We start from the raw sequence: 12,014 nt of genomic DNA, 5'->3' as shown, positions 1-12,014 counted from the left end.
CATGAAATTAAAAATCGCCTCAATATATATCATTACATGAATTGATAATGACAAAGTAGATGACTGCATTTGGCGGTAGGAAGTCCTTCTGCCAGTCTGGTTTAGAGTGTACCATATCTGATGGTCTCTCGAACTAATTCCAGTGAGGTGAGCAAATAGTAGGCCATATCTGTCATGGAAACAGGGGTGTTTTCTGGCTTCTCGGCCAGAGAGGAAGGTTTGGAGGTAACAGGGAGATCATTTGGAGAATATGTTTGTTTATTAAATTGATTGGGATGACAGTGGTCAACATGGACATATTGGCTTCAGGTGTGGGTTTCTACATTACAAGATCTGTATATTGCACCGTGTGCCCACCCTCCTAGTCAAATCTTCTGTCACCTTACGTTAGGACTCCCTCCTAGGGAGATCATTTTTAGGAAGAATATCTTCCATCTGGCTTAGAAATTATGAGGAATTAAAACATTTCTTAGGATGAAACTGAGAACACATCCTCTTTTTTTTCTTGAAATAATTTCATCCACTCTGTCAAAAATAATCTGTTCTGTAGAGTTGTTTTGCATATAACTTTGCTGATCTCCCATTGCTTAGGGAACAAAAGTAAAAATAAACTCAAAAGACTGAAACCCAGCAAAATAGTTGTTAATATTTACATTAGCAAATTAGGACTAGACCAGAATGGAAGGAATCCTGCTAAAAATAGGGACTGTGAGTAGTTCTGGTCTGCCTGTAAAGACTTTTCCTTCTTAACTTTCCTGGAAAATTCTTATTTATTCTTCAAAATTAAATAAATGTTACCTCCTCTATCAAACCATCCCTAACTTCCAGGTAAATACAGTCTTCTATATTTATAATACTTGATTGATTCCTTTACTATTTCATTAAAACAATTTAATTTCAATTATTTGTTGACATGCTTCCTTCCCCTACTAGACCAGGATGATCACAGAGGGCAGGAATTATCATTCGTTCAACAAGTATTTATTGGGTGTTTACCATGAGTCAGCAGGCCATTTTGCTACGGCTCAATGCTGAGGAGTAGTCATCTTTTTCTTCCCAGCACGTAGTACATACCTGTCCCATTACTGAGTAGGCTTTCAGTAATGAGTCGCTAAATAATTCCATAACTGAGTGAAAGGATGAATAGATGAATGGCCTCTATTGTGTAAGGGAGAAAAGGTACCCATTTTGCAGTGAAGTTTCAGTTTTCACAATGTGCAAACAGAATCAGTGCAGAGAGAAGGTAAGCTCCCAAGGAGAGTAGGATCTCTCCTTCTGCAAGGAGACACAGTGACTCAATGCCTGGTGGGCCTTTGGAGAGCCCAGGGCAGTGCGAGCCTGTGGGCTTCCCATTTTTGCAATATGCTTGTTGCGGAATACATATAAGGCTTGTTGATTTTTCTCTTAACATGCTTTCCTCTGATAGTGTGCCCCTCTTCCTCAGTAACGTGCTGGACTCTATATAGTTGTTGCAAATCATTTTGACAGCAGGGAGTCCTTTTCCAAGGTGAGCCTGAGCCATCCTCAGCTCTGCACTCTCGTCAGCCGTTTGCCCACACGGGCGGTGTCAGGCTGGCCCAGATTTCATACTTGAGATGAAGGCTCATTACATGGAGTCTGATCTAGTTGTAATAGCAAGTGTGATTTTTTGTGGTTGGGTCTGACATAAAGGAAGATAGGCACAAAAGAAAACCACCGATTTTCCTTGTTTATTCACGGTGACTAGTGAATGCACACATTTACTAGACTTATTCAGTATAAACTTAAAATTACAGTAATGCATATAAAAAACTCTCCTGTGAAGTTAAACTTTTCTACAGACTTAATCTTAATTACACAAGCCTGTCTTCATTAGTAAAAACAGGCAAACTAATTTGCCAATTTTTAACATACGCACGTGGGAAACCTATTTTATTATATAACTAGTAGCCGTTTGCACGAAGATTCGTGCAATAGACCTTCATTCACCTGGCTGCCTGCACCAGTTTTCTGCCGGCACCGGGGACCCAGGCCTTGGCTGTGGCCACCGCCTTCTACCTTCTTTCAGGGTCGGGGCTTGGCCCCGGGCGGTGGCCTTGGGCTCGGCTGCACCCAACATCCCTGCTAAGGATCGCAGGAGCCGGCCCCCAGTGGTTTCCTGTGATCCGTGCAGGCTCCCCGCTGGTGCCCAAGGCCGGGAAAGCCGAGCCCAAGGCCGGGAAAGCCTCCGCTCGAGGCTTTCCCGGCCTTGTGCTCTGCCACACCCCAACGTCCCTGCAACAGTTTCCTGGTGGGCGTGGTTGGTGGGCGTAGCTTGGGCGTAGAGAAGGTGCGGTCAATTTGCATATTTGTCTATTATAAGGTAAGATGGACTTTTAGCTTTAACGAACACCCCCTCACCTGAATTAGTCCATGAGATCAAGGTTTTACCTATAATACAGTATAAAAGAAAACATTCTTATAAGTATAGGAAAATATACATAACCGAGTTTTTTCAGCCTTTATCAGGATGTGGGGAGCATTAGGGAGTCTTGTAGCAGTTTTAACTCTTGTCCCTACCTTAGAATGCAAGACTTGTAAATCCTTGCAAATTTCTTTCCAAGTAATCTTTCCCTCTTCCATCCCAGGGAATGTCTGTCTTGGAGCTACTCTTGATGGACACAGTGTCCTAAATCATTATTTCCACCAGGTGGCAGCAGTACACCAGCAGGCACAGCCTTCAGGTCACTGAGCCCTCAGAGTGTGACCAAGAATTCTTTCCTCCCCTTTACATTACTATTAGAGTTCTCAAAGAGGCAAAGTTGTTTTGTTCCTCTTAGACCAGCGGTTGCCAACCGGTGGTCTGCACACCACTGGTGGTCCGTGAGGTCCGGAGGGTTGGCGGCTGCTGCCTTAGACGAGTTGGTTTTAGGCAGGTCTCCAGAAAACATTTCACCTGAACTCCACATCGCTCATGGCAGGAGGGTATATGGACAGGGTCCTTAAGTCAAGATAAAGTCTTTTTAATAGCCACACCAAGACCCACGGGCCAAAAGAACCTAGAGTATGTGAATCCTACCTAATAAAATAGTAATATGCAAATTGACCGCACCTTTGCTATGCCCAAGCCACGCCCACCAGCCAATCAGGGTGAGTATGCAAATTACCCAACAAAGATGACGGTTAATTTGCATAAACTGAGGGAGGGAGGAGTGAAGACTGAAGACAACTTAGAAGGAAGAGGGAGGAAAAGCGGAAAGCAAGGTGGCTGCCAGAGGGAAAGCCCAGGCGGGGCGGAGCGGGGCAGGCGGCAGTGGCACACAAGTGCTGGTGCGGCGGCCGCAACGGCAGCGGCAGTGCACGCGGCCGCTTGCAGGATTCTTCCTGCAAATGGGCTACTAGTAGATTATAAAAAAGAAACAGACATTCCCAGAGATGGGTCATATTTTAATTTGAAAAGGCGAAAGATTTATGCGATCTGAAGAGAAACCAGAGTATCATATTTTAATTTGAAATCCCTGGTGGACAGGGTGGCTGGGTTTTCCCATGGTAAAGAGTGTAGGGTTAGCAGTGATCACACTTGGCTGTGCTATCATTTGGCTCCTTTGATCTTCACGTTGAGTGAATGAAGTGGTCAGACATTCATTCTCTTGGAAGGATAAACTCAAGCATGATGCCTCTTCAACATTTCTTCTATAAAAAGCAAAATCAAAATAGTTGACATTAGCCTTTGGCAGCTAAAACATTCTAGTTCTTTCCTCATGATTGGTAAACACAGACTCTCTTTCCAGGAAACTTGAGGCCCCCGAGAGACACGGAAAGTCCAAAGCAGCCCCCTCTATAGCGAGTCTGGTGTCCTATTACTCCTTTGACTCCAGGATCCATACTAGATTATCCTTGAATTAAGATGTCCAAACATTCAGACTCCTAACTGGGTCTGCAAAGGTTCTAGGTCAAGCTGGGATCCAGGGCCGGGTGGAGGTGAGATGTGATGGTGGCCCTGCCCTCGATGGCTACATCAGGAACACGTGGAAGGTGGATGGAGAAAGGAAAGCTGGGTGTCGATACACTGGCCGGGCTGGTGTCTGTCCCCTGTCCCCTAAGATTGTCAGTTGCCACGATGCTGAAGCTGCTGTGGTCCCCTCGGCCCCTGTGGTGCGGCCCCGTCCCTGGCAGGAGAGGGAGAAGCTCTTGTCCTCCCTGCCGTGCCGGGGCATCTCACCTGGGCATCTGGACCCGCGGCAGAAGGCTGTGTCTTCCGCCGATGCAGCTCCTCTCCACGCTGCTAAAAAGTGGGCCTGGTGCAGCCTTCTTCCCACCCTCTGCCTCTGCCCCAGCCCTGGGACATAAACTTCCCTCTCATCATTTAGGCAGCAAACGAAAGAAATGAGTGAAAATTAAATCATGCCAACATTCACGGAGGCAGTGTCTTCGTGTTACCAGAGGTGCCCAGATGAGCCTGTGCCGGGAACTGAAGACTGATCAAGCTCACATCTAAAACCCTGGGTCCGGAGGAAAATTCCAGCTAATGGGGAACATTGGCCTTACCTCTCCCACGTGAGGCTTCAGCCAAGAGCTGGTCCAGGAAAAACGCCACTCAGTCATCAGAAAGGATTCCGCAAAGGATCTCTCTAATATATAAGGATCTCTCTTATATATACTAGTAAATATATAAGCTTAGGAAAGGGACAGGCAAAGCATGTGGCAGATGCGGAATCGTCACCAGGAAAATGCTGCTGTGCAATGTCACCCCAAGAAATTTAATTTAAAAAAGGAATTGCATAGCCCAGCCCACGTGGCTCAATGGTTGAGCATCAACCTATGAACCAGGAAGTCAGGGATGGATTTCCCGTCAGTCAGGCAATGCCAGTGTGGGGCATGCAGGAGGCAGCCGATCAATGATTCTCTTTCATCATTGATATTTCTCTCTCTCCTCTCTTCCTCTCTGAAATCAATAATAAAATATATATATATATAAAATAAAAAAGGAATTGCATAAAAATATTTTAAAGAGAAAAATGCTGCCGAAGAGCTGATGAAAGCTGTCACCAAACAATTGCCAGGCATTTCAAAACAACAAAATGATTGCCCCCTAGAAGAGAGAGTACAGAAAAAACGGGAAAAGTAAAATGAAAAATCGAAATTAGCCCAACACAGTATTCTTGTATTCCCTCTATGCAGAGGGAATTCAGCTTTTCTGGCTAGCCAGCCCATCCTGGGGGCAGGAGGAAGGGAGCGAGGCATCGCAGGGCAGTGGCCTAATCACAGGAGGCAGGTCAGCTGATGCCAAGGCCACGCAGGAGTCCCGCGCCCCTGGATGCTCATCGCCACACCCTGCATTACCATGTTCCCCAGCTTTTTATCATCTCTTTGCCCCTAGCCTTTCCTCGTCTATGCTGGTTCAGATCCTGCTCGCGCTGAAGGGTACTGATCTCCAAAAAGCCCGTCGCTCCTCCTCTCTCCTCCCAGCTTTTGTCTTGACATTGGCAAGGCATGGATGTGTGAAGTTGGGCAAATCACCTACCTCTCTAGCCTGTTTCCTCCTCTGAGGAACGGCTGAGCTTGAGCAGCCCTGAATCTAAGTCCCTATATGATTTGATGTTTGATGACCCTGTAAAGCGCAGGGGGCGAGAGATCAGACGCTTCTGCACGTCTCGGATGGAGCTGCGTCCTGGGATGTCCACCCTATTGGGGTGGCCTGACGCATCACTGTGCAAATATGTTCGCAGGGGGGCTACCTGAGTCCCCACAGCTCTCCCGGGCGCCCCGAGGGGACCCAGCCTCCCCGGGGCTGAAGGATCCCGGGTCCTTCCGGGTTTCCGTGTCGAATCTGCCGGCGGCGACCCGGCGCCGCGTCTCCGTGTGGAAAGTGCGGCTGCGCGCGCGCCGCGGCGTTTACGCGGCGATTTCATCATGCTCCCGGCCGGGCAGCGCGCACCGCTTCCGCCGCCGCGCCCAGGCCCGCCGGCCCATGCCCTGTCCGCGCCCGGCGCTGCTTAGAGCCGCCCGCGCCGCTCTGCTGCTGCCGCTGCCGCCCCGGCTCCCGGCGCGACCTCCGCTTCCGCCCCCGCCCCCGCCCCGCCGGCCCCTCGGCACGCGCGCCCCCGGCCCGACCTCGTTCCCCGCGGCCGCCTCCCGGAGCAGCATGGACGGCGCCGGGGATGAGGAGGTGCTGGCACCGCTCAGGCTAGCCGTGCGCCAGCAGGTACCGGCCTTCTGCGCCTCCCCCGCCGCCCCCCGCGCTCCCTCCCCTTCCCTCCTGGTTCTCTCCTCCCCGGGCATCCCTGCACCTCGCCGGTCACCCCTCTCTGGAAGCCCTAGGTTTCCCGGCATCATCTCCTTCGCCTCCTCCACTTTGGACCAGGTCCCCGCGTGCGTCGGCCACCTTCCCTCCCGAGGACCCCCGTCCTTCCCTCCTCTCCTCTCGGGCGACTTCCCTCGGTCCCCGTGGACATTCTGCGCCCCTCCGCCCGCGATCTGGTCCCCTTTCCCAGTCCTTGCTGCTGCCCGCGCCTCCTCTCTCCGGCAGGGCTGGGGTCTGGGACCCTTGGGGGGGTCCCCCTCCGGTCCTGGCTCAGGATCCTCAACGTCAGTTTTCCAATCTCGGCTGCGTTCTTTGTGCAGCCCGGGCGGCGAGCTGCCGGTTCTGTCTCCTTAGGGCTGGACTCTGTTTCTTAATCTCCAGCATGCTTCGAATAGTGTATCCTCCTTGACATCTTCCTGCCTTCATTGCTTAGCCGAATGACAGGCTGAGAAGATTTAAAAAAAAAAAAAAAAAGTTGAAACGTGGGTGTGGGGAGGTGTTGAATTCTAATAACGATGCGAGTTCTTCGCCCTCCACTTTCCTGTCATCTTTGCTGGGTTCCTAAAGGGGCCGTTGGGAATGAGCGAGCCCCTTCAGATCGTGAACCCGGGAAACTGTACATGTTGCTGAGTTCCTGGGCGCAGCCAGCCCTCGGAATGGAACATTTGGAAACTTGATTTTGCCAGCGGGAGGGAGGTTTCCTGCGCCGGAGGACTTGGCCGTTTGTACAGGCCTGTGATTCCTAGGGCGGTGCATGGGTGTTAGAGCTCGGGGAAGACAAGGAAAAGGCTGTTTCAGATGGATTCTCACACCCAGGCAGGTAGAGCCCGACGCTTGGGCTCCATGACCTTGTAGTCAACCACAGACGGGTTTCTCCTGCCCAAGCGGCGCCTGATGCAATAACTTGTCTTAGCTGGGAGGGTGGCACCCTCCCTCGGAAATAATTCATTGGGGGCAGATCTGCTACAAATTCAGCAAATCCTTCCAACTTGGTGATCTCTGCTTCTTGCCAGTAGGAGCCTGACTCATTCAGTAGTGTTTTATTCTGCAATTTCACTCCGGGCTTAATTTTTTTCTCTCCTTTATTATTGGTATCAGAATGCTTATTTTCCATCTCCCTACACCCACTCTCCCCGAATCATATTAGGTGTGGTTCCTTTGTCGTTCCTGTAACTCAATTTTTGTTTCATATCCTTCACTGTGGAAGGGAGAATGCATCTAAATTTAAAAAAAACACACATGTTCCCAAACCCCTCCCTCTGCCACGTTAGCCTGGAACTGCAGTGCAAATTATCTGTCTGCAGCAAGGCCGTGGAAGCAGTTAAGTGCACTTTGATGGGTTCCCATGCCGTTACTGTATTGCATCTTGTTTATGCTGGCTTGGCTCATTTTTTTTTGTTTAAGATATTTTTTGAATATGTAAGTTAGTTTGTGTAAGTTAGGTTAGATTCTTTATCTAGTTTTCCAGGACCACACGTACGAGTTAACTACCTGAAACTGAATCGCACTGATTCCAGTGTCAATTGGAAGGGGATTTAAGGATCACCTACTCACCGCCCCCCCCCTTTTTTTTTTTTTTGCTTATGAGGAAATGAGGCACACATCACATCTCTATATTTTACCTTGTGAAGTTTGTGCAATTGGAGACGTCCTTGGGGATTTTAAGGTGCTTAACAGCTAGTCATGTTAGTGGGGTGTGTTTCGTGTAATTACGTGTTTCATATAAACTTGCAAATCGGCTAGGCTATGTGGATGGAAGCTGTTGCTTTTTGGAGGTTAGGTTTGTTTGACCAAAATGCATGTTCCTGTGGCATAGTCTTAGTTGCTTATTGGAGAATTAGTTATGGAACCTCCTAAGAGGGTTTCAGAACACCAAGAAATAGGTATTTGGGTTTTTTGTTTTGTTTTTTAATGAAGGGTGCCCCTAGGGCAATTGAATTTTTTTAAATGGGGAATTAGCATAGGGTGGCCTAGTCTTTATTTTGCCAAATAAGGACATTAAGAAAACTAATACAATCACCAAACTGCCATCTGAATTTTGCTTTCATTTCATAAAAGAAAGGGTATTTTAATACAAAAAAGACAAGCCATAGCTCATCCTTTATATTTAGTAGGTTTAACTTTGAAAAATATCTAATACGTTGTGTTTTTTTTTACCATGTATTATGATAACTGTCCTGGAGTGTCTTGTTTGGGATCGGAATAGATGTGTGAATAACATTACTTGTGTGTCAGTGTTTCCTATTTTTCTTTTACTGTAATTGGGACGACAGCTAAAATCCAGATCTTAGCAGTAGACTCAGGAAGAAGAGCCCCCGGCCTTTCTCTGCTTTGATTTTCTGAGCTACGTGTGCCCATTAAAGCTCTGGCGTGAGCCGCAGAGGGCACACGAAGTTCATGACATCGTTGTCAATAGCTGGAGAACATTTGGAAATCTGAGACAAACTCATTAATCTTAACAAGAACCCTCATGTGTAAAACCAAACACCTTACAAAGGTGAGGTTTTTAGTGTTGATTTTTCTTGGCCAGCTGAATATGCATCATGGTATATTGATCCTGTGGAATGATTTCTCATCTAATAACTACTTTGCTTTATAATCACAGGCTGTTATTTCAGATATATGTCTTCAGGTAAGAATTCACCCAGCAACTAAGCTTCTACTTGATGTTTCTTAAGGGTGATGTAGATGACGTTTCATATCAGTTTCATTCAGCATCAACATCAACACACACACACACACACACACACACACACACGCACACAGTTGGGTTGGGAAGACAAGAGAAGAAAAATAATTAGAAATTAGGAATCCTTAAGTACTTTCATCCATGTTTAGATCACATCCAATTCTTTTGTTTTCGGGGTTGGATCATTATAAATCATGATTTTAAAAGTGATTCAGGGAAATCGGTTTTAAATACTTCCTGCCTTTACCTTCACTTGTGGTGGTCCTTTGCGCGTGCCCTCTCCTCAACCATGAGGCTCCGAAAGAAAAAGTAGGCGGGATGTGTGGGAGCGGCAGTACTTGACACAGAGTGGAAGACACTCAAAACAACTGCTTGCCTGCATCTTTACCAAGTTCAAGACATCCAGTGAGAATCACTACTTCCCGCCCTCTTTTCAGAACAAAGGTTCTCACACGTTCTTATCCCCATCCAAAGCACTGTTAGTGAGCATTTATGAGACAGCTGCTCTGACAAGTAGAGGAAGGAAAAAGGACTCTGAATAAAGAGAAAATTAATAATATTTGCTGAATTTTAAGTGCTTGGCACTGTGCTAGGTTTAGGTTGTGATATCAGTCAACAAATATTTTTTTTAAGATATATTTTATTGATTTTTTTTTTTACAGAGAGGAAGGGAGAGGGATAGAGAGTCAGAAACATCAATGAGAGAGAAATATCTGTCAGCTGCCTCTTGCACACCTACTGGGGATGTGCCCGTAACCAAGGTACATGCCCTTGACCGGAATCGAACCTGGGACCCTTCAGTCCACAGGCCGACGCTCTATCCACTGAGCCAAACCGGTTAGGGCAATAAATATTTTGAGGGCCAGAATTGATGTGCCAAAATTCCTCTCTTAAGACGGGACAGATAAAATGCATGCACGTAAGTAAGCCACTGCATTGATAGGGTAACTTCAGATACTGTAAGTGTAATGAAGAAGCTGAAATAACGAGAGAAGATGGCTAGAGAGGTCAGGATGGAGCTAGTTCAATGGCCCTGAACTCTGAGACCCAGTGCTCCCTTTTACACCAGATACTTTGGAATTCCATTACTATCCTGCAGTGACGAAGACAGTCATTTTTTGTAAGTAGAGAAGAGAGAGATTCAAGGAGAGAGTGGTCTATTTGTTGGTTCTTCTGTGTTCTCTATACTAATCTTGCTCTTTCCTTCTTTTTATCAATGCCTTTCTCTCTTCCCTCTCCACCTGTTCCCCTCCCCACCTCCACAGCAGTAGTAATAACCACTTTAAACCCTGTCTACTTGTTTGTATATTCTGCTGGGCTATGAATGCTGAGGGCGGAGACTTTCAATTATTCTTAATGACCTCTCATATACTAGACATTTGAATGACCTTATTCTTATACAGATACTTTTAAAAGGCGTGCTCAAAAACACATTCCTAACTTTTCTTGACTTCTGAAACCAATCCTGAATGTAAATTCTCTCTGTTGGCTAGGGAGATCTTGTGCGAAAACTGAAAGAAGATAAAGCACCCCAAGTCGATGTAGACAAAGCGGTAGCTGAGCTCAAAGCCCGGAAGAGGGTTCTGGAAGCAAAGGTGAGCCATGAGACTCTAAAACAGGAATGTAAGTAGGTATAGCATTGTTCATCTTTCTTTAATCTCTGTGGGTAGGAAAGACCTAAAAAGTTTCAAAGCAAGTCCCATTTGCTTTATCTCTGTTTACCCGGATGCCTTCCTCTCCTCCTCTACCCCACCTCAGTTTTTCAGGGTGCAACTCAGAATCTCACCTTCTCTTTGAAGCCCTCTGACCCCTGACCTACCCCTTCGCCCATATCCTAGACTCAACATGCCCAATGAATTTCCCTGGAAGGCATAGTGCTTCTCTTCCTCATGGGATCTCCCTTGCCTGGGAAGAATGGTTTTGTGTTGACATTTCTGTTTTTTCTTTTAAGGAAAGGGTCTCTCCATCTGATACCTGCTCCCAAATCTTTCAGTCGATAAATCTCCCATCACCAAACAGAAGTAGTGTGGCGTTTGAAATCACTATTTTGCTACTGTGATCCACTACAAATTTAGATACTATTTATCAGTATCTGCACCTAAATAAGCTTAGTCTTGTAATCTTGGAAATGATCACATATTTTCCTAAATAATTAAGTAAAGATATCTTTCCTGTAACTCAAAGGGGCGGGGGAGAAACCCCAAGGTTTCTTATTTTTTTAAGGGTATCAAAATCTTGTCTGATGAATTTTATATTGAATTTTGCTGAGGAGTAAACTAAATTCACATGTGTAAATTCATATTACTACGCATCCCTCTGTCTAATCACGTTTTCCATTAAAATCCCTGTAGGAGCTGGCATTACAGCCCAAAGATGACATTGTAGACAGAGCAAAAATGGAAGATACCCTGAAGAGGAGGTTTTTCTACGATCAAGCTTTTGCTATTTATGGAGGTAGGGGGTTAGCGATGGAAAGAACAGTGTGCTGTTCGTGGCTTTCATATTGTTCTTAAATAAAAACTGGCTTGCCAAGTGACATCTCCTTGTCTGAGGTCACCAAAGCAAAGGGTAGATATTTTGCTTTCGTTTGTTTAGCGTCAACCATTTGATGTGAAATCTGTTTTTATTTCCCTCTGCCCTACTTATTCTTTTTTTGTTTTGTTTTTAATATATTTTATTGATTTTTTACAGAGAGGAAGGGAGAGGGATAGAGAGTTAGAAACATCGATGAGAGAGAAACATCGATCCTGCCTCCTGCACACCCCCTACTGGGGATGTGCCCGCAACCAAGGTACATGCCCTTGACCGGAATCGAACCTGGGACCCTTCAGTCTGCAGGCCGACGCTCTATCCACTGAGCCAAACTGGTTTCGGCTGCCCTATTTATTCTTGAAGATTCGATTCAAGTTTGGCTAAACAGATCTCTAAATGTTTAACTTCGTGAGGTTTATATAGTGGCTCAAATTCCCAAGAATAAATGAGAGAATTGGGTGCTAAAATTACTATTACCAGTTGAAACAAGAACTTATTGTCTAATTTCTGTGGCCGAAAACTATAATTTTT

At 46.3% G+C, this 12,014-nt stretch overlaps 1 protein-coding gene and 1 long non-coding RNA gene across 3 annotated transcripts in view; one reads left to right on the top strand and one right to left on the bottom strand.

Moving 5' to 3' along the window:
• Positions 1–3,401: 3,401 nt before the first annotated feature.
• LOC129151372 (uncharacterized) lies at positions 3,402–5,826 on the bottom strand. Its single transcript, XR_008558060.1, has 3 exons — positions 5,483–5,826; positions 4,507–4,589; positions 3,402–3,651 (listed from the first exon to the last, which is right to left on the bottom strand). It is a non-coding gene; the product is annotated as an uncharacterized LOC129151372 (long non-coding RNA).
• An 80-nt stretch (positions 5,827–5,906) lies between these two features.
• GARS1 (glycyl-tRNA synthetase 1) overlaps positions 5,907–12,014 on the top strand; it is a 39,266-nt gene continuing 33,158 nt past the window's right edge. The window contains exons 1-3 of one of the 2 annotated variants that reach the window (XM_054725908.1): positions 5,907–6,163; positions 10,445–10,546; positions 11,303–11,405. In XM_054725908.1, the coding sequence (XP_054581883.1) occupies positions 5,930–6,163; positions 10,445–10,546; positions 11,303–11,405 (439 nt within the window). In that variant the 5' untranslated portion in view covers positions 5,907–5,929. Of the gene's footprint in view, positions 6,164–8,717; positions 8,760–10,444; positions 10,547–11,302; positions 11,406–12,014 lie in introns of those variants that run through there. The other variant, XM_054725909.1, reaches the window with a different exon arrangement.

This window comes from Eptesicus fuscus, chromosome 14 (assembly GCF_027574615.1).
Source record: "Eptesicus fuscus isolate TK198812 chromosome 14, DD_ASM_mEF_20220401, whole genome shotgun sequence".
Lineage (NCBI taxonomy): Eukaryota > Metazoa > Chordata > Mammalia > Chiroptera > Vespertilionidae > Eptesicus > Eptesicus fuscus.
The sequence above is the reverse complement of the archived record's forward strand: the minus strand, read 5'-3'. Positions and strand labels throughout refer to the sequence as shown.